The sequence below is a fragment of the Natrix helvetica genome (genome assembly GCF_964273705.1).
Source record: "Natrix helvetica genome assembly, chromosome: 1".
Taxonomy (NCBI): domain Eukaryota; kingdom Metazoa; phylum Chordata; class Lepidosauria; order Squamata; family Natricidae; genus Natrix; species Natrix helvetica.
Window position 1 is genome coordinate 280,466,158 of NC_138548.1, and position 26,809 is coordinate 280,492,966.

Here is a 26,809-nt window from a genome sequence, read left to right on the forward strand (position 1 = left end):
GCAACAAACTGCAGGCTCATACTTAAGTGGTGCTACCCTCTCACAGGTATTACTGTTGAGCCAGCTATTACCTATTTTGTACCTATGCATTTGGTTGTTCTTGCCTAAGTGTAGGATTTATTTTTCTCACCACTGAATTGCATCTTATTCGATGCATCATTGAATCAGTTTCTGTGCATTTGCAAAGGAATGTTTGGATGAGTAAAATGTTGGGTCAGTGCCACCAGTCAGAAGTAGGGTCTACAGTGCTTCCTTCAGATGCATTGAAGGAGTTCTTTCCTCAAACTGTTATTGAAAGAAAACATACATTTAAAGATTTCCATAGCCCTAAAAACTGCTGAGTAGATTCACTATCCATATACCCATGAATGAGGCAGCTACTATAGCATCTTCCTCTGCTGGATATAGACAAGTTTTGGCCTATTTAAAACAAAGAGATTTCTAGGGGAAATGTAGGATTAAGGAATGGGGCTGATTTACCATAACTTGAAATCTCCAGGAAGTTAGAGAATGTTTCTGATGCCACTATTAAGTCCTGTACTTCTCCAAGCTAATCCTGGTTCCGCTATTACTTTCTTGTGTGCGTATTACTTAAAATTCAGCTATGCAGAATTATACCATTTGGGATAAGAGACTCTGGCAATCAAAGTTGCCTTGAAACCTGGTGTCACCATTTAGAAAAAGCCTGCCACGAGGGAGAAGTACACACTGATCATCAGAATTTCAGATTATTTACAAACTGCTATAAGCTCAACCAGGATCAGATGATAATCACTGTTCTTATTTCAACTTCTGAATAGCCAATAGCCACAAACTAATGCCCCTGAATACAGAAAGTTATGATTGCAAAATATATATCTCATCTCAAAAATATCATCTTCTGGAAAAAAATTCATAATCATTGTGGTGGCTTTGGATCAGCAATAGAACCCATGATACAAATTGTCCATCATGGAATTGAAAGGTATTCCTAGAAGACATTTTCAAAACTTTCATCAGCTTCTTGCAGATGAATAGACATATAGTTTATTCATAGGCATATTTCAAAACTGCATTTTTAATACAAATATAGGCACCATTATTAACCATCTAGATAGAAGATTCCATAATATACCAGTCATTTCCTGTTTTTCAGTACAGAAGCTCATGAACCAAATGAGTTTGATATTATCATTACTCCAAAAATGCCAATCTTGTTTTAAACTATAATAGCACCAAACAAGAATATTTGTATAAAAAGTAATTAAAACCCAGTCAAAAATTAAATAGCTTCCCACGTTTATTAATTATATTAAATTAACTACTGTATTTTTCAGAGTATAAGACGCACCGGAGTATAAGACGCACTCAGGTTTTGAAGAGGCATTTTTTTTAAAAAAGTAGGTAGGTAGATAGAGAGGGAGAGAGAGAAATACAGTAGGTAGGGGGAGAGAGAGAGTAGGTAGGTAGGTAAAGGGATAGAGAGAGAGAGAGAAATAGAGAAATACAGTAGGTAGGTAGGGAGAGAGAGTAGGTAGGTTGGTATAAAGGTATAAAGGTAGATAGAGGGGGGGAGAGAGAAATACAGTAGGTAGGGAGAGTGTGTAGATAGGTAGGTAGATAGAGGGATAGAGAGAAATAGAGGGAGAGAAATACAGTAGATATGTAGGGGGAGAGAGAGAGTAGGTAGGTAGGTAGGTATATAGGTAGATAGAGGGGGAGACAGAGAGAAATACAGTAGGTAGGTAGAGAGGGAGAGAGGGAGGGAGAGAACGAGAGAGAGAGAGGGGGGGGAGGGAGGGAGGGAGAAAGAGAGAGTAGGTAGGTAGGTAGAGGCCATTTTTTTGCTCATTTCTGCCCTCCCCAGCCCCTAGGAGCTCTCTGAAAGCTTTCATAAGGCTATGCATGGCCATTTTGGTGAAGGGGTGGGGCTTCGGGTGGCAAAAAATGCTGTATTCGATGTATACGATGCACCCTGATTTTCAGCCTCTTTTTAGAGGAAAAAAGGTACGTCTTATACTCCGAAAAATATGGTAGTAGGCTTATAATTTGCTGCATAACTTCTATCCACTTTTGATTACTTGGAAATAACTATTACCACTGCTAATTCAATAAATGTATATGACACTGGGCATAATCTTATAATCTCATAAGCATGACTCTGGGCAGCTAATAGTAAAAAACAGGGAAAAACCATGTTTAGAACAACAAAGATAACATAATTTAGTAGCCAAGAATACTCAGTAGTGGTGGCAGTAGTGGGATTCAAATAATTTAACAACAGGTTCTCTGCCCCAATGATCAGCTGCGTAGGTGGGGCTCAGTGGTCATGTGACTGGGTGGGCGTAGCCAACTCAACATCATTCACATCAATGGTCGCTTCAACTTAGCTGTTACAATGTAATAAAGGTTAACCAGAGAGGCAGTTTCTGTAAGCAGGGCAATAAAGATTGGGCTAGAAACAACACCAGAATGTTTCCTTCCTGCCTTTCTTACAGGATTAGCTCTGTAATGTGGAAAAAACAAAATGAGATTTCTTCCAACTGGTTCTCCCGAATAGGTGCGAACTGGCTGAATCCCACCACTGGTGGGTGACAAAAAAGGGTCTTTTCTCAGTCCAGCTGCCTGGCACATTCTTGTGGATGGGACCCAGATCATGCCTCTCCTACTGGTTATGGCCCCCCGTTTAATGTCTTATGTATGGCAAATCCCAACATTTGAGTTGCCACTCTCCCTGTCGTTGTTATGTGCTTAGTCACCATTCTATATTTACATGTTGTTTATCATTATGTGTGTCTTTCACTTTTTTATTTGCTTTTATGTTATATGCTAACCAGAGTCAGCTATCTGAGTTGGGTGGCCTTATAAATCTTAGAATAATTAAATTAACTCTGACTTCTGTGAGTGAAGAGATATCTTTCATATATTCCTAAGCTTTTTAACTACAAATGCTTCATTTCTTACACCAATGTACTCGAGAACTATACTGTTATTTGCTTGACAACCTAATCTATTTTAAAATATTGGAAAGTATGGCAATTATTTTCCAAAACAGGTCAAGAGGAAGTAACATCAATTTTACAAATAAAACCTGACTTTTTTTTCCTAAAAAGCTATTCAAAACTTCTACAAGGTTGGGTATTTTAAATCTTGACAAGCAATCCAAATACTTGCCTAGGTGATTTTTTTTTAAAAAAAGAGAAGCAATTATTTGTTCTAAAAATAAAGAACAAAACAAGTTGCCTAAACCATTTGAAAGAATATTTTTTAGTCAGGTGGTCCTGAAAACTGCATTCAAGAAGGTGCCTAATAGAGTTATTAGTCACCTTCTTGAATGTGACATACTAACCTACTTCAAGGATATTAACGTTGTTCCCATTTCTGTCTCTTTGGCAATTCTAACCCAGTAGAACTGCAGTATCTAATTATAGTAAGATTTAGTAATCAAAAGTTGGATTGATAGTTGAAGCTAATTCTACTACTGGTAAGTAGAATAAAATGATATAATTTTGCAGAAGCGTACATTGTTTTCCTACTCCAGCCCAATAATGTACATTTGTATTACTACTGTAAGATCCGTCTACATGTAGTTTCCAAAACACCCCATTCTATGACTTGTATCAAAAAACATTTCATTGAGGATGTCAAGGAAATTCTTTTCTGCAAATGTATTTGCAGTAGAAAGTAGTTTCTCCCAATCTCAAAATTCAAGAATAAGTTCCTGGGAATTTTTTTTTTTAAAAAAGTGGTATATGTTAGAAGAATAAAATGAGGCTATTCTGTAAGAAATCCTAGGACACTGCAGAATGTCCTAGAAATCTGTAAGTAATAAACCCTCATTTTATGCTGAGCATGTATATCTGTATAAATAAATATTGTCTTCAGTGACCTGCTTCCAAGGAAAGCCAAGCACCGGCACCACTGAAGCTCCTCACAGTTCAGAGATGAGTGTACAAATTTAGCTATTCTGACTGGAGCAACACACAAACCTATATAAATATTCACTGACCTTTTAAATGTGTAATAAATACAAAGTAAACCACCCTACCTCAAAAATGCAAACAAATTCATACAACAAATTAAAACTGGGTGTAGTACAACTGAACAAGAGTGATTCTGCCCAAGACTGGAGGTACTTTGATGAGAAAAACTTCCTTGAGGATCCCATCTTCCATAAACCTAAGGAGTGTAAACAATGCTACAGCCAATCAATCAAAACTTCCAGAATTATGATTTTTCATCTGCAGAATCCCAACTCCCTATTAAAGAGGTCAAATAGCAAAGAGGAAATTTATTTGTCTCTGGAAGAGTGCTTGTTTAACACATTTCAGTAGTTATTTGTATATCATCCCTACTTCTGCTGATAAAATATGGGCCACAATCACCATTGCTAGAAAAATTAAGTGATACCCATAGCATTTTTTTGTTATACTAAATATGTCATAAACTTAGAAATAGTTTAGAACCAATGAGTATTTCTGAAATAGCTACCCCATAAACTTTGGCAGAAATAGAAGTATATTAAAAAAATATTTGATATCTATTAGATCTGCAAGAAAGATTTAAAAGACTTAACCTCCACACAGATGAAAATGAAAATACTCCAGCTCCATCTGCAAAAAGCTATACGCTTGTATCTAATAAAATCAGTTGCAAGGTTTTCAAAATTTGAATGAAACAAACGTCTAATGCCTGCCAATCCTGTTTGCAACTCCCAATTGCTGAAATTAAGACTCCATGTTAGAATATGAAATATCTTCATTTTGGTGCAGTAGAAATGTCTAGTTGATGCAATATTTTTTTCACACGTTTTATGTAAATGTATTTTTATATAAACAGGCAAACATGTTATTTTGATTAGTGAATACCTCAAATCTAAATGTCCTTCATACAAGTTTCATTATCGGTGGATCTCGTTCCCTCCTAGGGTAAACGTCTTACAGCCTCAATTTTTTGAGGGTTGCCTACAAATCAGGTTTGACTCTTAGCAAATGACTGGACAAGTCCCTGCGCTTTTCTTGGCAACGTTTTCGGAAGTGGCTTGCCATTGCCTGCTACCTAGGGCTGAGAGAGAGGGACTGGCTCAAGGCCACACTAATCGCCACCTCCTTTCTAGCCTGGCACCTTAACCACGCCGCCAAACTGGTTCCCTTATAACCTCAATTACCAGCGGTAATATTACAACTGAATAGCGCAACGCTTGCAGCTAATTCATAAGTAAGCCCCGGAACTCAACGGGAGTTTAGTTCTTAATAAAGAAAAATTATGCAATTTAGTGATTTTTATTTTTTTAAAAAAAACTGCCTTTCAAATTTGAGAATCGTCTTGACGTTTTGGTTCCCTCTATCACGAAACGTTTTGCATTAACTCCTCCCCATATTCCCCTTTCTTCGAATCTTTGCTTACAGGCTCTAACCCCCCACGTAAAAAAAAAAAAAAAGCAAAGCAAAGCGACCCGCTAAGTTTCCCGACGTGATGAAACCACGCTTTCTACCATCTTGAACGCCCACAAAAACCGCTCCGAGCCCAAAATGGTAGCAACGGTCACGTGGTGACATTCCACCCCCCACGGTCCGCGCATGCGTTATTGTCTTTCCTTCCTTTCACCGGGGCAAAGGCGGGGGAAGGGGATGATGGAAAGAAGGTAGTTACCTTCGACGTCCGCAAGGGAGCAGAAGCGAGCGTCGAGAAGTTCCAGCTCCCGAATCTGGGTCAACCAGGTGCGTATCAGGCAAGCGCCTGCGCGGAAAGAACACGTCGGTGGGCGGGGGGAACTGCTGTCAAGCGGCAACGCCTACTCCAGCCCGTAGTCGCGGAAGTGGGTCTCGGGTGGCGTCGTGTGCGGCTCCTTTGCGCCCCCCCCTCTCTTCTCAGCCGCTGCGCTGCCTACATCCCGGCTGACGAGGAGCGGCCATCGACGTAAGTTGAGGGGAGGGGGCAGCTATCATTCTAGGCGAGGAGATCTGGCTTCTGCGCCAGAAGCCTGGGCCTGGCTCTGGGTCCGCGGAAGCCGGTGAGGTCAGCAGAGATTGGAAAATAGAGAAGGAGCCTCGGGATGCCTTTGGGCATCGACAGTGGGCTAGGAGGTCCGGGATAGCGGCGGGGACGTAGCTCGGGTGGGAAGCTTCCTTTCTGGCTGATCAGCCTTCCTTGCTAGGCTCCCCGGCCCAAGTTGCACTCTGGCTTGGCGGCTGTCAGTGGATGGCCAGGCAGGTAAGCTATCCCTAGGAAGAGCTTCGGGGGGGGGGGGGATTTCAAAGTCGTGGTTTGCAAGCGAGGGCTGGACGGTTGTGTGGCTCATCTGACACCTATTATCTTCTTTGCGAAGATTTCTCCCCGCAGGAGAAAAAACTTTGATGCAGGTAAAACGGTAAACAAAAAAGGGAGGAATGAAATGGGGAATCTCTCGCCTAGAAGCTCGTCCTGGACACCTGCTGTTGTTTTTTAATCGCTGTTAGGTCACTAAACATGAGAGGGGGGGGGGAGGCAAACGAATAAGGCCAAAGCCGTGAATTTTGAGTGCGATGGTGACATATGCATACAATAAAAAGATTATAGTGTCAGAAACCTAATAAGGGTCCAAGAAGTGACCTGAGGCTCATGGAGTAAAAAAGAAAAGAAAAGTCAAGCAGTAGCCTAAATAAGTAATTGTCATCCATTGTCTGTGATTCATTATGAACTGAAAATCTGCTTGATGTAAAATTCCATGTCTGTGGGTATGCTTCACGCAGCTGTTTGTAAACACTTGTACAGCTGTTAGACATAACTGCACCCCCCACAAACACACATAACGTCTGGCCAGTGCATCTTGAAGATGGGTTAAGAGTATACTTGGGTGCTTTCATTTTCTATGACTTTTATTGCTAGCATGTTACAAAGGTTAATGGTTCTATCTTTTTAACAGTGCCATTGTATGGTATTATTTTGACATGTATATGCATATACAGAGAAATATACATAAACATTTTCATCATGAAAGAATACATCTAATATGGTGGCTACAGTTTGTCCTGGCAGGTTTTGAAAAGGTGCAAATGAAAGAATAACATTGCAAATTGGAGTATGCAAACAGACTTTGAGAAAAAAAAATGTTCTTGTTTATCAGTGTCAATATATAATTGGATGTAATTTGTTTTTAAAATGCATTTTCTAATTTTTTAACACAAATTATAGTTATTGAAGATAAACAATTACTACAGTAATCCATTTAGTTCTCCCCAGGGAGAGTGCAGAAAGAGAGGATGCAAAATGCCAGAACAGAGGCCCGTAACATGAGATAACTATGGGGCAGCACAGCTTATATCAATCTGCTTGCCTCCTGTCTCAAATATTAATAGCATATTAACCTGACTGTAAGGAAGAAATTATAGAATTAATTTTTCCAAAATGGGGAAAAAATGAATTCTCTATGTAAATGAGACTAGAGTCAGTTGTAATGATGATTGCATTCTTGCATTTTCTGAAACGTTGAGAAGACTGTTCTGAAGTAATGTTTTGGGAGATTATAATATAATTTCTTTGCTGTTTTATATAGCATAGAAGTGCAAGCAGGCAGATGCAGGTGATTGCCTCATGGCCACAATTAACCATTGGGATGAACATCATTCATCCAGCATTGTGTAACGTGGACCAGCATTTTAGGTAAGGAAATACTCCTATAGAAAGATTTTTCAAAGCCTCACTTGGATTTTTCATTAATATCAAAATATTATTCACAAAAATTTACTTATATGTTTTTCCTCAGAAATGTGTATGCTGTACCTAACAATCATCTTCATTCCAGTTTATTGCTATGCAAACCGAAAAGGTATCTTCCGTAAGACAATCATACTGTATATCTTGGAAAATATTGGAATGGGAGAGTCCTGCAATTCCTATAATAAGATTATATTAATTTAACTTTCTGGTTAATTTAGCATTTAATATATTAATGGATATTACATCCAAAACGTCATGACTATCCTGTAGCCAGTTTCTACACTTAGGTATATATTTACTCAAAACATATCTGACTTTCGGTGAAACATTGATATTTGGGCTTTTTTCAGTTATTAAAATAAATAACTGATCTGCAGAGACATTTACTAAATCACATTTTTAATTAGTGTGTATCTCTTCAACCCTGTTCAGGTTGAAATTTGAAGTTGGCTTCAACTTCAGTAATTGTAATTAAAATTAAAAATTTTCTGAATTTGGATGCAATACTAAATTGCATTTAGCAAAAAAGCGAAAGCAGAATCTTCCAAAGTGGATTACGCTGCAACAGGTTTGCCTATTTGGTTCTTATAATGCTAAATGAGTTTCTTATGCACAAATGAAATTGTTCTCTTTCTTGCTTCAGGGGACAAAAAGATGCACACAGTATATATCAGGGCCTAGTTACCTGCGGGATCGCGTCCTGCCCCATACATCCCTGCGACCCGTCCACTCACACAGAGAGGGACTACTCCGGGTGCCGTCCTCCAGAGAGTGCCAGAGGGCAGCGCCCAGAAGTAGGGCCTTCTCTGTAGTGGGCCCCACCCTTTGGAATGACCTCCCCCCAGACATCAGAACTACAACCGACCTTCGCTCCTTCCGTATGAAGCTGAAAACCTACCTGTTTCGACTAGCTGACCTGGCATAACTCTACAACCTCCCCAGCCCAGGGCATTTTTAATTGTAATTTTAGTTTTTAAGGGTTAATTTCACTGGGGTTTTAACTTTTTAAGTATTGTAACTTATTTATTTATTCTTACCTCCTCTATACGCTATATAATACCTTTGTACGTCGCCCCGAGTCCCTGTGGGGAGAGGGGGCGACTAATAAGTTCAAGTAATAAATAATAAATAAATAAATAACTAGCACTACGCTGTATTCCTACAGCTTGAGAAACGCAGTATAAAGTGCTGAAGGAAGGGTGTTAGGGCATTTGCCATTCAACACTCACAGAGTCAAGAAAAGGGGAGTAACAAATTGTTTGGGTGTGTTAAGTTATTTACAAACTATCCCAAACAAACATGTATGGCACTTTTCTCTATGTTGAATATGTTATTGGAAGCTGAATGCTAAAAGTCACAAGAACATATATTTTTATTCCTGTCTTTACCTGTTTCTTAAATTTTCACAAAATTGTAGTTCTACTGCTTTCTTTTAGCTTCCTTTCCTAGAATTTCCAGATAATACTGTAAAATTATTAACTGAGAGCCTTTATATTCTTTATATTGATATTAATCAAAGTGCATTTGCTTGAAGAACTACATTGGATTATTACAGATGAGCTCAGTATGTAATATAATTTTTAATAGAACTGTATAGAATAGAACTGTATTGTAATATCACCAGTGCAATCAGAACAAATAATGATTTGCAGATAAAATATGCAGTTCAATTCACTATACTATATATAAAAGAAATTAGAATGAATTTTCTTGTCCAAGTAACGTCATCTTTAAAGAGCTTAAAAAAAACCTCAGAACCTTTTCTGTCAGCAAATATTATATACATAATATAGATTTTGTAATTTTTCAAGCATGCACTTGAAAGGTATCATCCGTAACATTTTTACGAATATGGGCAATCTGCTAAACCACTGTTAAATAATTCAAAGTACAGACCTTGTGGTACTTTGATATCACAAGATATCCATGATATCTTTCAGTTTCTTCTTTAATTATCCTGTTTCCCTGAAAATAAGCCCTCCCCTGAAACTAAGCCCTCCCCAAAAATATTGTAACACAGCAACAGCCATGAGGTGACCACGCTCGCCGTCTCCTGCACCTCAAAAATAATAAGACATCTCCAAAAATAAGGCCAGGTGCTTATTTCGGGGGTCAAAAGAAAATAAGACCCTGTCACAGAAAGGTGTTCGTGCTAGGCAGGAATTTCCACATTTTCTGAAGTATATATGTGCACGTGTACCTCTGATTCAAGGCAGCTGATTTGTGAAACTAGCCATCAGGCTGGAGTTAATTTAACATACTTGAATCTATTTGGGTATATATTGTTATATAGTAAATATTTTGTTTTATTTATTCTGAATAAAATGCCAGGTAAAGTTTTATGATCTCTACAATATTCTGCTTTGTGCTTAAATTGGCTGAAAGGAAATATAACAGTTTTCTGTATTGCAGAACCTAGCCAGTATTTTATGTCCAATTATAATACATATTATTGCTGAAATTCAAGTACAATATGTATAATATCTTACTTAAAGCATTACTGTAATATTAAGAGTGGTATAAGCATTACCATGCATTAATAGAAGTCATAGCGAACTTATTAATGTCCTCAGTGCTAGAGTGGCCCAAGTGATGTTATTTTCTGGAGGGTTTTATGATGGAATCATACAGTGTTGCCCCAAAAATGAGACCGGGTCTTACCCAAAGGAGCAAAAATTAGGGCTTATTTTCCAGCTAGGTCTTATTTTTGGGGAAACACAATAGTTGAGGCTCTTGAGTCCAAATACTACAATTGGGAATGCAATGCTGTGCAACCAATCTGTTGGTAAAAACAGATTGAATACAGAATATCTGTTGGGTACTTTCTGAAGAGTAGAATTTAAGGACACCTTCTTCTTCTTCCCAGTTAAAAGTATTTGCTGACTGGAAAGGCCAAACATGACTTTGGGTTATACATCCTGGATCCAGAAGGGCATAGCATGGAAAACTGGTTGGTTGGTTGGTTGGTTATTTATTTATTTGTTTATTTGCTTATTTATTTATGTGGGTCTGCTGTTTAGCTTTTATTTAAACTATTGTATTCAGTTTTAAAACTTTGAAAAATAGCAGAAAAGTTTATACAGGCTTGATTTTCTGTTCGGTATCTACATATAGTGTATTAATACACACCTATTTCAATCAAAGGATGAGATGATAAAACATTGGTTGTTTGTGTGTGTGTGTTTGCTTGATTGCATGTTTTAAGACAGGAGTTGTATGTGGACTCTGCAACCCTTTCAGGGCGGAGCTCAAAGGTACCCGACTATGATTCATACATCAGACTCATTTGATTTTACAATGCATGTACAAACATGCATACTTGTAAGGATTTCTGGGAAGGATATGAATCTTGAACCTTATCCATAGGCTTGCTTATCATAATCCTTGCTATGTATTTCTTCTGCCGGATGGTTGCCTGTATGTATTTGAAAAAATGATAACATGAACATTATAATTTCTTGAACTTAATCATGTCTCCTCTTATTGGTAAGTTTTCGTATGTCCATGTAAACTACTACAAACTTTCATGCTAATTCTCTACCGCAGTATTGCTAATTACATTCTGTGACTTATTTACTAGTCATTCTAATTTATGTAATAATATTAATGTATATATTTATATACATTTCAAATATAATATTTTCTTCAAAATATTTTAAAGTGAACTTAGTGTATGCAACGGTTGCTGGAGTAACATCCCCGGTGGCTGAACTCTTCTGACCACAGAACATACACAGCAGTGATGATAGCAGTAGAGATATCTTCAGCAATGTTGTCCCTTGATTGAAGGTAACTGCATTTCAGAATGGTCTGAACCTTTGGATTCCAGTCCACCTTGCCTCTAGAAAATACCATGATTTGGGCTGGGAGGGAACATATTTCAGTATTTCAAAAGTATTTGGCTATAGTGGTCCAAGCTTTAAAAAGGATAGCAGGCTCTGGTGATCTGAAACTAAAGCATTGTTGAGCTCTGTTATCGGCCAAATTTAAGCCATTTCTCCCCGCCCCACACATACACACACACACACACACACACACACACACACACACAAGACTTTTACGTCTCTCTCTTACTGTTTCTACAACCCACTCCATATTATTTTACTTCTATCCCAGTAATCTGTTTAAGGGTTTCACCCAAAAAGAGATTTAAATTATGAAACTACAACTATTAATTGTTTAATTGGCACACTGATTTCAGGAAGGGAAATTGCAGCTTTGTTAAGGAACGAATACATGTGTGTATGGCAGTAGTTGAGCTTAATATACTACTACTAATAAACTATATTATTTTTATTGTATTTATTTATTTTATTTATTTATTAAACTTTTGTTCCGTTCATCTCATTAGGAAGCGAGTCTGATTGCTTAGATTGAGTGTCAGGTGTCTTACATCCCTAAACTTGCTCTTCTATAAAAGGTTATTTTAAAAAAAATAATGCATTTATAGATTACATGGACAGAATTATCACATATGTGATCATCTAGGATTTGAATGCCCTGTTATATAGAGGCAGTTTGGTATCGTGGTTAAAATGCTTGCCTGAAAACCAGAACTCAGTTGTAGCCCTGCCATAGGAATGAAAGATGGCTGAGGGAGTTTTGGTTGGTTACTCTGTCTTAGCTTAACCCACCTCACAGTGTGTTTGTTGTGGGTAAAATAGAAGGAAGGAATATTATGTATGTTCACTGCTTTGAATTATTTTTAAAGACCAAATAAAAATCTAATAAATAAACATCTCACGGATGGATATACATTATTGGAGACATTTTATGTAACATCAATTTGTACTCTGAAATAGTATGCATAGAATAGTTTTAGAACCTTTGGTGTATAGTAAAATTTCTCTATATATATATTTCATAGGTCAAAGAGATGCAGATAGGGTTATGTATTCAGATACAACATTTCCATTCTGTTTTACCATGTGCATGCATATAAAGTTGTACTGTAATATATGTAGTCTTAATCACTTCTTGTTGTTTTATTCACTTGATTTAAATTTCAAACTATCAATTAGTCATGCTATAACAGACTAAGCTGATAATGAAAGTCTAGTATAGTTGATAAAATCACGAAATTATTAAATAAATTTGAAACCATTAATCCTAATTTTTATTTGATTAAAAGCTTTCCATCAAGGGAAGTGAGAATGCCATTTTGAAGATGTTACTTGCCAGCTGCAATTTAACATGCAATTAATTAGACAGTTTTAGTTAGACATTCTTACTTAGTCAATCTAACAAGTTAATAATCGCTGGAGCCTAAAGAAATATAATTAACATAAATACTATAAAAAACAAATGTCTCTATTACTAGAAGCTTTGTACATTTTAATTATGAAGGGGGAAAGAGGATACAAACACTTCAATAAAGAAATTTACATAGTAGCTTTTTCAACCAATCCAATGTTGCCCTTTTTAATTGACATTTTTCCCTTTAATTTTTGTATCTAGATTCATAGGTCTTTAGTACCTATGCATTCATTTAGTATTAAATGTTCTTTGGAATTTAAATCTAGGAACTTGTATATACAAGGCATGTGTCATATATTTCATCATTGTATAAAATTAAGCATACCGTATTTATCGGCGTATAACACGCACAGGCGTATAACACGCACCTTCATTTTAAGAGGGAAATTTCAGGAAAAAAATTTAAATTTCAAATAAAGAACTTTGAAGCAAAATAAGGGTAGCTCAGAACTTTTTTTTATTAATATTATTACCACTTATAAGGTAAATAATGTAAAAGGACAGTAAAAGCAACTATGAACACTGCTGCTTTCACTGCTACTATCTTCCACCCTCCCTTCCTCCTTCCCTTCCTTCCTGCCTCCCTTCCAGTTCCCTCCTTCCTCTTTCCTCCTGCCTGCCTGCCTTCTTTCCCTCCTGCTTATCTATGCTTCCTTCCTTCCTTGCACCTCCCTCCCTTCTGCCTGCCTGCCTTCTTTCCTCTTTCCCTATCCTCTTATCCTTCCTTTCTCCCTCCCTCCTTCCCTGCCTTCCTTCCAGTTCCATCCTTCCCTCCTTCCTTTTTTTATTAACTTTTAGTCGGGAGTCCGGGGAGAGGAGAGACGGCTCATCCATTCTCTCCTCCTCTCACCCACACCCCCGCTGTCTAAAGCGCTTCCTTTCGCCCGCCCGAGCTCTTCCGCAGGCGAAAGAAAGCGTTTTAGTCGGGTGTCGGGGAGAGGAGAGACGGCTCATCCATTCTCTCCTCCTCTCGCCCACACCCCGCTGAGTAGCGCTCCGCGATCCTTTTCTGTGCGCCTGGCGTTTAGATAGATAGCCGGATGTTTTAAACGCCAGGCGCACAGAAAAGCAGCTGCTTTTGGGGCTCCGCAATCCTTTTCTGTGCGCCTGGCGTTTAAAACATCCGGCTATCTATCTAAACGCCAGGCGCACAGAAAAGGATCGCGGAGCGCTTCGCCCCAACAGCAGCTGCTTTTCTGTGCGCCTGGCATTTAAAACATCCGGCTATCTATCTAAACGTCAGGCGCACAGAAAAGGATCGCGGAGCGCTTCGCCCCAACAGCAGCTGCTTTTCTGTGCGCCTGGCGTTTAAAACATCCGGCTATCTATCTAAACGGCTGCTGTTGGGGCGAAGCGCTCCACGATCCTTTTCTGTGTGCCTGGCGTTTAGATAGATAGCCGGATGTTTTAAACACCAGGCGCACAGAAAAGCAGCTGCTTTTGGGGCGAAGCGCTCCGCGATCCTTTTCTGTGTGCCTGGCGTATATCGGCGTATAACACGCATACATAATTTGCCCCCTATTTTTCGGGGGGGAAAGCGTGTTATACGCCGATAAATACGGTACTTTGAATATATTTACTTGATTGAAGCTAACATTATTTATCCATTCAATATCAGTAACCTCACCCTCATGGTCAAAATTTCAAAATGTTGCCAATTAGAGAAAAAGTGTAAAAAGAAATAATCCTCTATTTTTTAAATGGGTCTTTTTGTGGTACAGCAAAAATAAGAAAACTTATTTTCTGCTATTAAGCAGTTTCTTTAAGTTTTAGTATGCCTGTATGCATTTATTCGGTTTATAGCCTGTTCCCGTCTGCTGATGCTGGGTTGTATGGAACAATTAAAAATGCACAATCATGTAGAATAGCAACTAGAAATATGATTCAGGAGTCATGACTAAAAATGTTAATAGTTGTAAAGAAAGTCTCCCAAACAAGAGGCCAGTGGAACAATCCATCCTCCTTGACTTTATTGATTATTTCAATTTCTATGGTTGCCTAGCTCAAATTCATGACTAACAGTCTTAAAAGAAAAAGATAAAGGGATTTTTTTTAAAAAAACCAGGAAAACAAAAATACTGCACATAGGGTAGCTACTTCGCTAAAAACAAACTCATCAGACATAAGTTGACATAACTAATGAATGTACTCAGCCCCACCTCCTAACCCCCAGACTTGATGGAACAACCCATTTCTTAAAAGAGAAAGGGCCAATCACATAATGTGCAGAATGCTATTTTAGAGAAGGGGAACAGTGACTGAAAGTCCATATTTACATGGCCCTAAAACATGAGACTCTCTAATAATAGGGGACATGTGAGGAGCTCGCAGATCCTAGCATGCAAGTAGCTATTGAAGGGAGAAAGTGATCCTGCAGATATCCAGGCCCTGAACCCTGAATGGCTTTCAAAGTGATAACTAGCACCTTAAATTGTATTTGGAAGCCAACGGGTACTAAGAACATCCATCACTACCCAAGCCACTGCATTCTAAACCGATTGCAGCTTCCAAATGTTCTTCAATGGTAGTTCCAATTACAGTGCACTACAGTAGTCCAATTAAGAAGTGGATAAGGCATGAGTGAGAGTGAATATTGGCTGCCATTCCAGAAAAGAGCTGTCTAGATGGTACAGAGCAAAGGCATCTTAGCCGTAGCTGCCCTCTGCTCCTAAAGCAGAAGCTATGAGTCTAGAGGATTCCCAAGCTGTGAACTAAATCTGATCAGGGAAGTGCAAACCTATTCAAAACTAATAATGGAATCTCCCAGGAAGCAGCTGACTTTCCAACCCACTGCCATCTTGCCGGATTTGCATCTTACTCTAATCCTCCCCATCTAGACAAACAGCTTCTAGGCATCTGAAAGTATTCAATAGTGTCACTTACTCAGCCAACAATTAAGATGTACATATTGGTATTGTCCGCAGACTGATTAAATCTAACCCTATGCCACTGGATGATCTTACCATGTGGATGATCTTACCATCATTTATCTAAATAGGAATGGGGGGAAATGTAGGGTTCAGGGCACCTCTCAAGAGGTTTAAGGTTTGATTTCTACCTCAGTCCCTCCACAGTCCTTTTGGGAATGTGGGTGCTAGCATCGCCAAGGCCACTACCATCTACTTGAACATTGTGAGCACTCTTACAGCCCCATTTGTGCACGCATATGCACGGGTAAAGGCCCCTCCCCCCAGCCGCCAACCCAGAAAGGTTAGGGAACTCTTTGTTATGCTATGGGTGTAGCAGTTTAATCCGCAGTTACCTTTGTGGCTCCTCAGATCTCTGTGATATCTGAGATTGCATTGCCAAAATTCAATGGCAAAATAGCTGACTGATTGCCAACTTCCTAAAAAGGAGTGAAGGCAGGAACCTTCTGAGAGGTAAACCATCTATATTCTCACACTCGCTACCATTTTTAGCACAATGGTAAGCCTTTGTAAAGAAAATAATGATAAGGGAGATTTATGAAGATGAATAAATCAAGTGTGATGGAATGTAGTCTGGATTCCCGGGAAGGAGAGGTTGCATTCCAGAGGAATAAGAGGCAGCTCAGTCCAAATATTCTGTGTGAGAGAAAGAGGGTGAAGACAGCCACTCCCTGATAATTTTCAGAGTATATGCTCAATATTGAAAGAGTGTTTGGTTTGGCAAGATTGATGTCAAAAGTAAGAAAGACACGTGATTCTTCCAAGCACATTTCTTTAGTCTTCCACACCTAGAAGATAGAATCTTTTCAAACTGATTCCTCTGGAAAGCACCCCTTTCCTCCTGGGAATTCAGACTGCTACATTCCCATCACCCAGGAAATCACTGCTAGAGAAACTGTTTTCATTTTCAAAGCCCTGAAAAAAATCGTGAAATTGGCATTTTCAAGACTTGCCTTGAATGTAACAGTGGGATTTGGAACAAAGAGTTGTGAGATTGGCAGCTATATAAATGAAATAAATTGCTTTCCAAAGGCCTATGGTTACAATTTTACTAAACCCAGAGAGCAGGAAGTGATCTTAAAGTCAGCCACAAATTTTCTTGGATGAAAGTAGAAGACAACCAAATGACCAGTGTAAAATTGGAGATTTGAATGGTAACCATTCACCCCTCAGATAGGGCATAATCTTTCTAAAAATAAGGATTTTATAAATAATGATTAATATTGTCAGATTTTGCATTCTAAAAATCCTTTAATTATGTCCCTTTTTTGTTTAGCGATCAGCTGTATTTGAAAACTTACAGAAAGCTTTGTCAATTCTACACAATTCAACAGTGTTTGACGTGATTTTTTTGTTATCGGTATGAAGAGGATCAAGGAGACAGTTAAATATGAAAATCCCATTCTTCAAACGCTAGAAACAAAAAAAAAGCAAAAAACTGGTTTTTATAGCTCAATGTTTGCTTCATCTCATTCTTTCAACTTGATTGACTGGGGAAGCCTGCCAATCCATGTAGTATTACAAATCTTTCAGTATCTGCCTCTTGTTGATCGCGCTCGGGCATCTTCAGTCTGCCGAAGATGGAATGAAGTATTTCATATCCCTGATCTTTGGAGAAAGTTTGAATTTGAACTTAATCAGCCTGCTACATCTTACTTGAAGTCTACTCATCCCGATCTTATTCAGCAGATTATCAAGAGACATGCTAATCATTTGCAGTATGTAAGCTTCAAGGTAAGGTATATTTTAATAACTCTGAATTTTGTTGTATTTTTTTACACCTTGGATTTTCATTTTCTTTGGGAGGTGGTTTTGTGGGAAAGCTTATTTTATATGTTACCTTGAAGTATTTTAAAATTTACACCCTTTTCCCTTCAGCCGTGATGTGATTCACAATATGCCCCAGTTGTTAATTTATTTTATACATACATACATACATACGTACACACACACACATACAATATGTGATATATATATATATATATATATATATATATATATATATATATATATATATGTGTGTGTGTGTGTGTGTGTGTGTGTGTGTGTGTGTGTTTGTGTTACAACCCCTTGTATGCCCAAATATGGGAGGGAGCTCACTCCTCCCTCTTTCTGTCCTTCGGCTCATCACAGAAAACCATCCAGGCAGAAACCCATTTTTTTATTTTTTTTAATGTTGCCTTTTTATATTTGTGTTGTATTTGTGCTGATAAATAAATAAAGGGAGACTAGCATAGATCCATTTCGAGCTATTTAGCTCTCATCAGCTAGCCATACCCTTACTGGGATTTGAACCTGGGCTGTATTACACACTAGGCAAGAGTCTTAGCCACTATGCCACAGGCTTCTCCTCCTTTATCAGCTGAGCCAGGGAAATAAGTATGTGTTTGTGTTACAACCCCTGGTATGCCCAAATATGGGAGGGAGCTCACTCCTCCCTCTTTCTGTCCTTCGGCTCATCACAGAAAACCATCCAGGCAGAAACCCATTTTTTTATTTTTTTTAATGTTGCCTTTTTATATTTGTGTTGTATTTGTGCTGATAAATAAATAAAGGGAGACTAGCATAGATCCATTTCGAGCTATTTAGCTCTCATCAGCTAGCCATACCCTTACTGGGATTTGAACCTGGGCTGTATTACACACTAGGCAAGAGTCTTAGCCACTATGCCACAGGCTTCTCCTCCTTTATCAGCTGAGCCAGGGAAATAAGTATGTGTTTGTGTTACAACCCCTGGTATGCCCAAATATGGGAGGGAGCTCACTCCTCCCTCTTTCTGTCCTTCGGCTCATCACAGAAAACCATCCAGGCAGAAACCCATATTTTTATTTTTTTTAATGTTGCCTTTTTATATTTGTGTTGTATTTGTGCTGATAAATAAATAAAGGGAGACTAGCATAGATCCATTTCGAGCTATTTAGCTCTCATCAGCTAGCCATACCCTTACTGGGATTTGAACCTGGGCTGTATTACACATTAGGCAAGAGTCTTAGCCACTATGCCACAGGCTTCTCCTCCTTTATCAGCTGATAAAGGAGGAGAAGCCTGTGGCATAGTGGCTAAGACTCTTGCCTAGTGTGTAATACAGCCCAGGTTTAAAGGAGGAGATGTGGATATATGTGTATTATATATATATGTATGTATGTATGTATGTTTCGGCGAGGTCCCACTCGCCATCTTCAGGTAACCACCAGCCTGAAGATGGTGAGTGGGACCTCGCTGAAATGTTGCCAAGACAATCTCAGTCTTACATGGGAAAAGACCCAAATACAACAAGACCAGAATACTATTTTTTTGGAGTAAAAGACGCAACTTTTTCCCTCAAAAAAGAGGCTGAAAATCTGGGTGCGTCTTATACACTGAATACAGCATTTTTTGTGTCCCGAAACCCTGCCCCTTCACCAAAATGGCTGTGCAGAGCCTCTAGAAGGCTTTCGGAGTGCTCCTGGGGGCTGGGGAAGGCATAAATGAAAAACGGGCCGCTTTTTGCTCAATTCCCCCCCCCCCAGCTCCCAGGAGTACTATATAAGCCTCCTAAAGGCTATGCATGCAATTTTTTGACAAAACAACCCCCTTTTTGCAAAAAACGGCCCGTTTTTTGCTCGTTTTGCCCCCCCCCCTCCCGGAGCACTCTGCAAGCCACCTAAAGGCGTATTCATGCCCGTTTTTGCAAAAAATGGGCCATTTTGGGGTGATTTGCAGAGTGCAAAAACTTTTTCTTTTATTTGCCTCTTCAAAACCTTGGTGCGTCTTATACTACGGTGTGTCTTATACTCCGAAAAATAGGGTGTCCCCCCCCCCATGCTTCAGAGCAGAGGGTGTGGGAGGAATTGCTGGCAGCAATCTACATTCAGCACAAGTGAATAGACATATTTACATATAGACAGAAGCAGAGTGAAATTTGGATCACTCACTATTTCTCATCACTATTTCTAATTTTAGAAATCTGTGGGAAAAAACATGTAAGGGGCTGTCTTCGACTGTCTCTTGATTGAAGTTTTAGTGTACTTTCTTTAAAAATGAATGGATCTTGATCACCTGAATAGTATGTCAGGCACATCTTAGTAAGTGCACAGTGACTCCTTGTATTTCTTATATTTTTAAATGTACAGGTCGAACTTGTTTAACAACTGCCTGTTTAGCAACCTATTTAGCAAAGGTTGAAGTTACAATGGCATTCTAAAAGTAAATTTATAACCAGTTCTTGCACTTGTAATCATAGCAGTATCTCTCTGGTCACATGATCAAGATTTAAAAGTTTCATAAGCAGTAGGCTTTTACAATTGTTGCAGCATCCCACAGTCAAGTGATCATTATTTGTGTGCTTCACAGCTGACCTGACTAGCAGAGTCAATGGAAAAGCCAGCCTTAAAATTGCAAGTTGTGGTCACATGATGTTTTCCTTAATGACCGTATTACTTAGTTGCCAGGCCCTGTTGTTGCAAAGCAAGGACCACCTGTATTCAATGTATGCGTGCTTGTCTGAAGTGCTGTATCAGCGTCTATATATATTTGTGCACTTTTCTGTTCAAGAATTGTAGTTGATGACTGGTTAACCTTAATTAGCTGATGAAAAGCAGTACTTAGTAGCATTGAGGATCAAAGGGTTCTCATATGCTTTAAAGCTAGCAAAGAAGTGTAAAAGGAATGGCAGCATGAGATAATCTTTATCTTGATGAAATACTGTTTTTTTCCAGGTTGACAGTAGTACCGAGTCTGCAGAAGCAGCGTGTGATATTCTTTCTCAGCTGGTGAATTGTTCTATCAAGACACTTGGCTTAATTTCAACAGCAAAGCCAAGTTTCATGGACGTTTCTAAGGTATTGCTTGCAAAGATACGAATTATGGAAAACTGATAAATACAACTTTTATATACAGTAGCTGCATATATATTTGGAAGCACAATCTATAGAATTTTTCTCCTGGTGTGTCACCTTTGAAGAACAAACTTCTGGTACAATAGGAACCTTTACAAATTGAGGGGGAAATGACTTTTTGTACTCCTCTCTTTCTGCTGCAGTTCCTTGTCATTTCTAGAAGATCCATCAATCTTTGGGAACAAAGTGAAGAAGTAGCTGCAGTATAAAGATGTAATTAATGAATTTGTTTCCCATCCTTTTCCATTTACCAAATCAAACATTGCTGTACAAGTGAAGCAGCACAGTTGGGTACCACCCTATAATTTAAATAAGCAGGTCCTGCTGTGAAAACCTTAGAATCTGACAAATACTAGCATGAGAAAACAACTCTTGTGACCAAAAGAATTCTAGTTTTTTTTTAATATATTCATATATTTAGTTGAAAACAGTACATTAGTAGCATGTTCACTTGATGATCAGTACATAGACAAAAATGGAAACTACCAAATTTGAAAAAAATGTTATGAATGGGATGAGGTTGCTGAAATAGAATCCTCCAAATCCATGTTCTTTAAAAGATACATTGTATATCTCCTGTGTCATAAAATAGTTTTGTAAGAGTCTGGAATAGTCAGGTGGTATAATACCATTTCAGTTGCTTCTGAAAATCTTAGCCATTTGCCCATCCATTTATCTGCAGATGTTTACAATTGTACTGCATACTTCTGCTAAATTAGATAATTTAGCAGAAGTACACACACAAGATGGTGTACTATAATTCAAATCATTAGCCACCATGATCATGCTGACTAGAGTTGGGGAAGTTTTAGAGCAACATTCCTGATAATAAAATCTACAAGAAGAATTTTTTTTTAAAAAAAACATCCTTATGTGATTGGACTCAATTCAATATAATTCCAGTGAACTTCTACTTAAACTGTATTTCTTCACAATTATTTCAAATCAGTTATTTCATAAATAATTATAAATACTTCATAGTAATTCTCTTCCCACAATTCATTTTCTGTTTACCTCTCAAATTTACTGCAGTCGATATTCAATTCACCAGACGGGGTGAGGGGTAGTAATCTATTGCTCAACACTTTCCTATCATCTAAATCTAAACGATATAATTAGTTTGGCAAAATTAGTTTGGCAAAATCTTTTGAAAAAATTATGCTATTACCAGAGTATTTGATTTTGATCTGCTGAGTACAATACAATACAATACAATAGCAGAGTTGGAAGATCTTTAGTCCAACCCCCTGCCTAGGCAGGAAACCCTATCCATTTCAGACAAATGTCTATCCAACATCTTCTTAAAGACTTCCAGTGTTGGGGCATTCACAACTGCTGGAGGCAAGCTGTTCCACTGATTAATTGTTCTGTCAGGAAGTTTCTCCTCAGTTCTAAGTTGCTTCTCTCCTTGATTAGTTTCCACCCATTGCTTCTTGTTCTACCCTCAGGTGCCTTGGAGAATAGTTTGACTCCCTCTTCTTTGTGGCAACTTCTGAGATATTGGAACACTGCTATCATGTCTCCCCTAGTCCTTCTTTCTATTAAACTAGACCTACCCAGTTCCTGCAATTGTTTTTCGTATGTTTTAGTCTCCAGTCCCCTAATCATCTTTGTTGCTCTTCTCTGCACTCTTTCTAGAGTTTCCACATCTTTTTTACATCTTTTTTACTGAATTCAGTATTCCAAGTGTGGCCTTACCAAGGCATTATAAAGTGGTATTAACACTTCACGTGAACTTGATTCTATCCCTCTGTTTATGCAGCCTAGAACTGTATTGGCTTTTTTGGCAGTTGCTGCACACTGCTGGCTCATATTTAAATGGTTGTCCACAAGGACTCCAAGATCCCTTTCACAGTTACTAGTGTTGAGCAAGGTACCACCTATACTGTACCTGTGCATTTCGTTTTTGTTGCCTAAATGTAGAACCTTACTCTTTTCACCATTGAATTTCATTTTATTAGATAGTATCCAATGTTCAAGTTTGTCAAGATCCTTCTGTATCTTTAGCCTATCTTCTGGAGTATTAGCTATTCCTGCGAGCTTGGTGTCATCTGCAAATTTGATGAGTTTCCCATTTATTCCCTCATCCAAATCATTGATGAAGATGTTGAAGAGTACTGGGCCCAAAACAGAGCCTTGGGGTACTCCACTGCATACTTCCCTCCATGAAGATGCAGTTCTATTGAGGACTACACGTTGAGTGCGGTTGGTCAGCCAGTTACGAATCCATCTGGTGGTGATGCTGTCTAACCCACATCTTCTACTTTAGTAGTAGGTTATAGTCTACCTTATCAAATGCCTTACTGAAGTCCAAGTAAACTATATCAACGGCATTCCTCTGGTCCACTAATTTTTCAAATTATCAAAGAATGCAATAAGATTAGTCTGGCATGATCTGTTTTTGACAAACCCATGTTGGCTTTTGGCTATTACTTTGTTTGCTTCTAGGTGTTCGCTAATTCATTGCTTGATTATCTTTTCCAGAATCTTTCCTGGTATTGAGGTCAGGCTGATAGGTCTGTAGTTTCCTGGATCTGTTTTTTTCCCTTTTTTGAAGATGGGAACCACATCAACTCTTTTCCAGTCCTCTGGTAGTTCTCCAGTGCTCCAGGATCTCTGAAAGATATAGTGATATAGTGATCTCGTCTGCCAGTTCCTCAGAACCATGGGGTGTAATCCATCCGGTCCTGGTGATTTGAACTCATCTAGGGTAGATAGGTGCTCACTTACCATTTTCTTCCCTATTTCAACTTGTATTCCTAATCTGATTTTTGTGGTGCTGTTTTTGATAGGTTGGACTGTTTTATCCCTTTGTGTAAAGACAGATGCAAAACATGAGTTAAATAGTTCTGCTTTCTCCCTGTTGCTTGTCACCTTCTTGCCACTTTCTCCTAGCAATGGACCAATTGTTTCCTTAACTTTTTTCTTGTTTTTAATATGTTGGAAGAAGCTTTTTTTGTTATTTTTTACTTTTGTGCAAGCCTTTCTTCATTGTGAGCCTTAGCTTTCCTCACTTCATCTTTACATGCTTGGGCTATTTGCTGATATTCTGCCTTAGTTATGTCCCCCCCCCCTTTCCACTTTTATACTTATCTTTTTTGTCTTTCAATTTGTCAGAGAGTTTTTTATGCAGCCATGCTGGTTTCTTTTGGGAGCTGTTATTTTTCTTCTTCATTGGTATTGTGCTAGACTGGGCTTTTGTAATAGAGTAGTTCATTATAGCATTCAGGCCTGGTGTACTTATAAATAAAGAAGATTCATTGATTGTTAAGAGTCTACTATTCAATATTAATAGCTCTAAACCATTTACCTTATGTGTATTTTATGGTAATGACTCATTAAATAGTTTTAGTTAAACATCCCTTTTGAAAAAAGTTCTTAAACAGCTTTTTAGAATTATGAACCAACAGTATTACCCCTTTTAAGAAAAAAGTGCAATGAATTTCTAACTGTATAGGAGATGTATGTGAAATGTTTTCTTTCTAATTTATTTGAATAGGCTCATTTTGTATCAGCACTGACAGTAGTGTTCATCAATTCCAAGTCATTATCTTCCATTAAGATTGAAGATACACCAGTAGATGATCCATCCTTGAAGGTCCTTGTTGCTAACAACAGTGACACTTTAAAATTGCTTAAAATGAGCAGTTGCCCTCATGTGTCACCTGCTGGTAAGTAATAAATCCAAGTAAACAAAAATGCAACAGTGTGGCAAGAGTGATGAACCATTCTTATTGTATTGCCTTTACCTTTTGGTTTCAAAGTTATCTTACTATATATATGGTTGAGGGATAGTTTTGCTCACTAGATGAGCTGATTTTTTTCCCATAAATTCCTAGTTAAATAGGCATTTTGTTTATTTTCAGATCAAATTAGGTAAAATTGCAAATTAATGATTGTCAAAAGATTTCACAAAAATATCAGTGGATTGCAGAATAAAATTTATCAGTGGTTTCATTTATGCAGAATTAAAACTGCATATGTAATGGAACCAAAAACCCTCCTTGCATCACATTTATTTCTTCCTGGTAGACAGTATATCTTTCTGTGAGCAATTAAATCTTTGTAGATTATATCTATTATGCATGGTTTTGGACTGAAGCTGTATTGAAAGAAATTTCATTGATTTTAAAGATATTTTTTCTAAATGATTAACACAGTATAACAATCTTTTTGTTTAGAACTTGTCACTGCGGAGAACCAAAATGTTGAATGATAAACCCATTGAGTTGTTGACAGTGTTTCTTTACTGAATTTGCAGATGCGTTTTCTGAACAGAGGAAACAATGTAGAACTTCTACCCATCACTTTCATGATTTTCCCCCCATTCAGAATACATACAAATATTTGCAACTTTGCTGGTGAATATGAGCACTATAGCATAAAAAACCTGAAGTATATTTTATACGCTTATGTTGAATTTTCTGTATTTTTTTAGGCATTCTTTGTGTTGCTGACCAGTGTCACGGCCTTAGGGAGTTGGCTCTTAACTACCACCTACTAAGTGATGAACTGTTGCTGGCTCTTTCAAGCGAGAAGCACGTTAACCTGGAACATCTCCGTATAGATGTCATAAGTGAGAATCCTGGACAGACTGAATTTCACACCATCAAAAAGCAAAGCTGGGATGCGCTGATTAAGCACTCCCCTAAAGTCAACATTGTGATGTACTTCTTCCTGTATGAGGAAGAGTTTGATGTATTCTTCAGAGAGGAAACTCCTGTAACTCATCTTTACTTTGGCCGTGCAGTAAGTAAATCAATGCTTGGCCGCATTGGATTGAACTGCCCAAGGCTTATTGAATTGGTTGTCTGTGCTAATGGTCTTCAGCCTTTGGATGATGAACTCATTCGCATTGCTGAACGCTGTAAGAATTTAACTGCCATGGGACTTGGTGAATGTGAAGTTACCTGCCGAGGCTTTATTGAGTTTGTAAAGATGTGTGGAGGCAGACTCACAGAACTGTCCATTATGGAAGAAGTGCTCATTCCAGATAATGACTACAATCTGGATCAAATTCATTCTGAAGTTTCCAAACATCTTGGAAGAATCTGGTTCCCTGATATGATGCCTACGTGGTAAACTGATCAAGCCATAAGACTATACTGGTCAGACCTGGCTGTACAGGATGTTGATTTCTATGCAAATAAGCAATTCTGAATCTGAGATGTAATAGTGAATTATTTTTTTCAGTACTTCATTATGTAGTGGCAATACCGTGCCCCTTGAGAAATGGAATATGGACTGTACTGAAGTATATAGATTGGAAGTACATCTCTTAAATATTAAGTGCTTAGAGCAGCGATGGCGAACCTTTTTGGGCTCCCGTGCCAAAAGCGGGGGGAGCGCAAGGGGGTCGTATGCAGGCGTTCCATACCCATAATGGTATGTGTGCGACCCTCCGTTGCGCATGCGTGCAAACACGCCCTGTGCATGCATGTGACCCCTCCCTTTTGGCCCGTGATAGACCCGTTTTTCACCCTCCCCAGGCTCGAGAAGCTTTCAAGGAGCTTGAGGAGGGTGAAAACAGCCTCCCCCACCCTCCCGAGGCTCTTTGCTGTCTCTCGGATTGCACTGGGGGAGAAGCATTTGCAATTGGTGTCTGCCCCCGCCCGCCTCCCCCACGGCAGCTTCTCCTTCTTCTGGCTGCTCCAGCATCCCAGCCAGAAGCAGCACTGTGACAGCCGCTGGGGGTGAAGGGGTGGCGGTGGCAAGCATGGGCAAGGGTTTCCTTCCCTCCCCACACGAGCGGGCTGCTTGCACGGCTCTAGCCCGCAGTTCTAATGAAGATCTGCAATCCGGAGCGCTGCTACTTCCAGCCGGGATATATTTTGCCAGACCCTTGGTGGCGTCTTTATGCGGTTAGCTCGCCTCCCTGCCAGCAGCTCATCCAGCGTCCCGGCTGGAAGCAGCAGCGCAACAGTTGCTGTTACCAGGGGCGAAGGGGTGGTGGTGGAGAGAACGGGCAACCACCGCCCCTTCATCCTCTCCCCAACAGCGGCTGTTGTGCTTCTGCTTCCAGCCGGGATGCTGGCAGAGGAGCTGCTGGCGGAGAGGTGAGCTACCCACATA

The 26,809-nt window shown here is 38.9% G+C and overlaps 1 protein-coding gene and 1 long non-coding RNA gene across 6 annotated transcripts in view; one reads left to right on the top strand and one right to left on the bottom strand.

Annotated features, from left to right (window-relative positions):
* The window catches only part of LOC309385056, a 34,072-nt gene extending 28,371 nt beyond the window's left edge, over positions 1 to 5,701 (bottom strand). Inside the window, exons 1-2 of the long non-coding RNA XR_014174152.1 lie at positions 5,632 to 5,701; positions 4,116 to 4,158 (exon numbers count right to left, since the gene is read on the bottom strand). This is a non-coding gene — a long non-coding RNA (uncharacterized lncRNA). The remainder of the gene's footprint in view (positions 1 to 4,115; positions 4,159 to 5,631) is intronic.
* A 39-nt stretch (positions 5,702 to 5,740) lies between these two features.
* On the top strand, positions 5,741 to 26,632 carry LOC309385026 (F-box/LRR-repeat protein 21-like). 5 transcript variants are annotated; one of them, XM_081939072.1, is made up of 8 exons: positions 5,741 to 5,898; positions 7,514 to 7,620; positions 10,544 to 10,627; positions 11,339 to 11,466; positions 17,137 to 17,594; positions 20,558 to 20,680; positions 24,237 to 24,408; positions 25,176 to 26,632. In XM_081939072.1, exons 5-8 carry the CDS (start codon positions 17,223 to 17,225, stop codon positions 25,817 to 25,819), a joined length of 1,311 nt encoding a protein of 436 aa, XP_081795198.1. In that variant the 5' UTR covers positions 5,741 to 5,898; positions 7,514 to 7,620; positions 10,544 to 10,627; positions 11,339 to 11,466; positions 17,137 to 17,222; the 3' UTR covers positions 25,820 to 26,632. The 5 variants fall into 5 exon arrangements, with proteins under 5 accessions (XP_081795198.1, XP_081795196.1, XP_081795197.1 ...); XM_081939070.1 differs by lacking the exon at positions 10,544 to 10,627; XM_081939073.1 differs by lacking the exons at positions 5,741 to 5,898; positions 10,544 to 10,627 and adding an exon at positions 5,927 to 6,192.
* Positions 26,633 to 26,809: the final 177 nt, after the last annotated feature.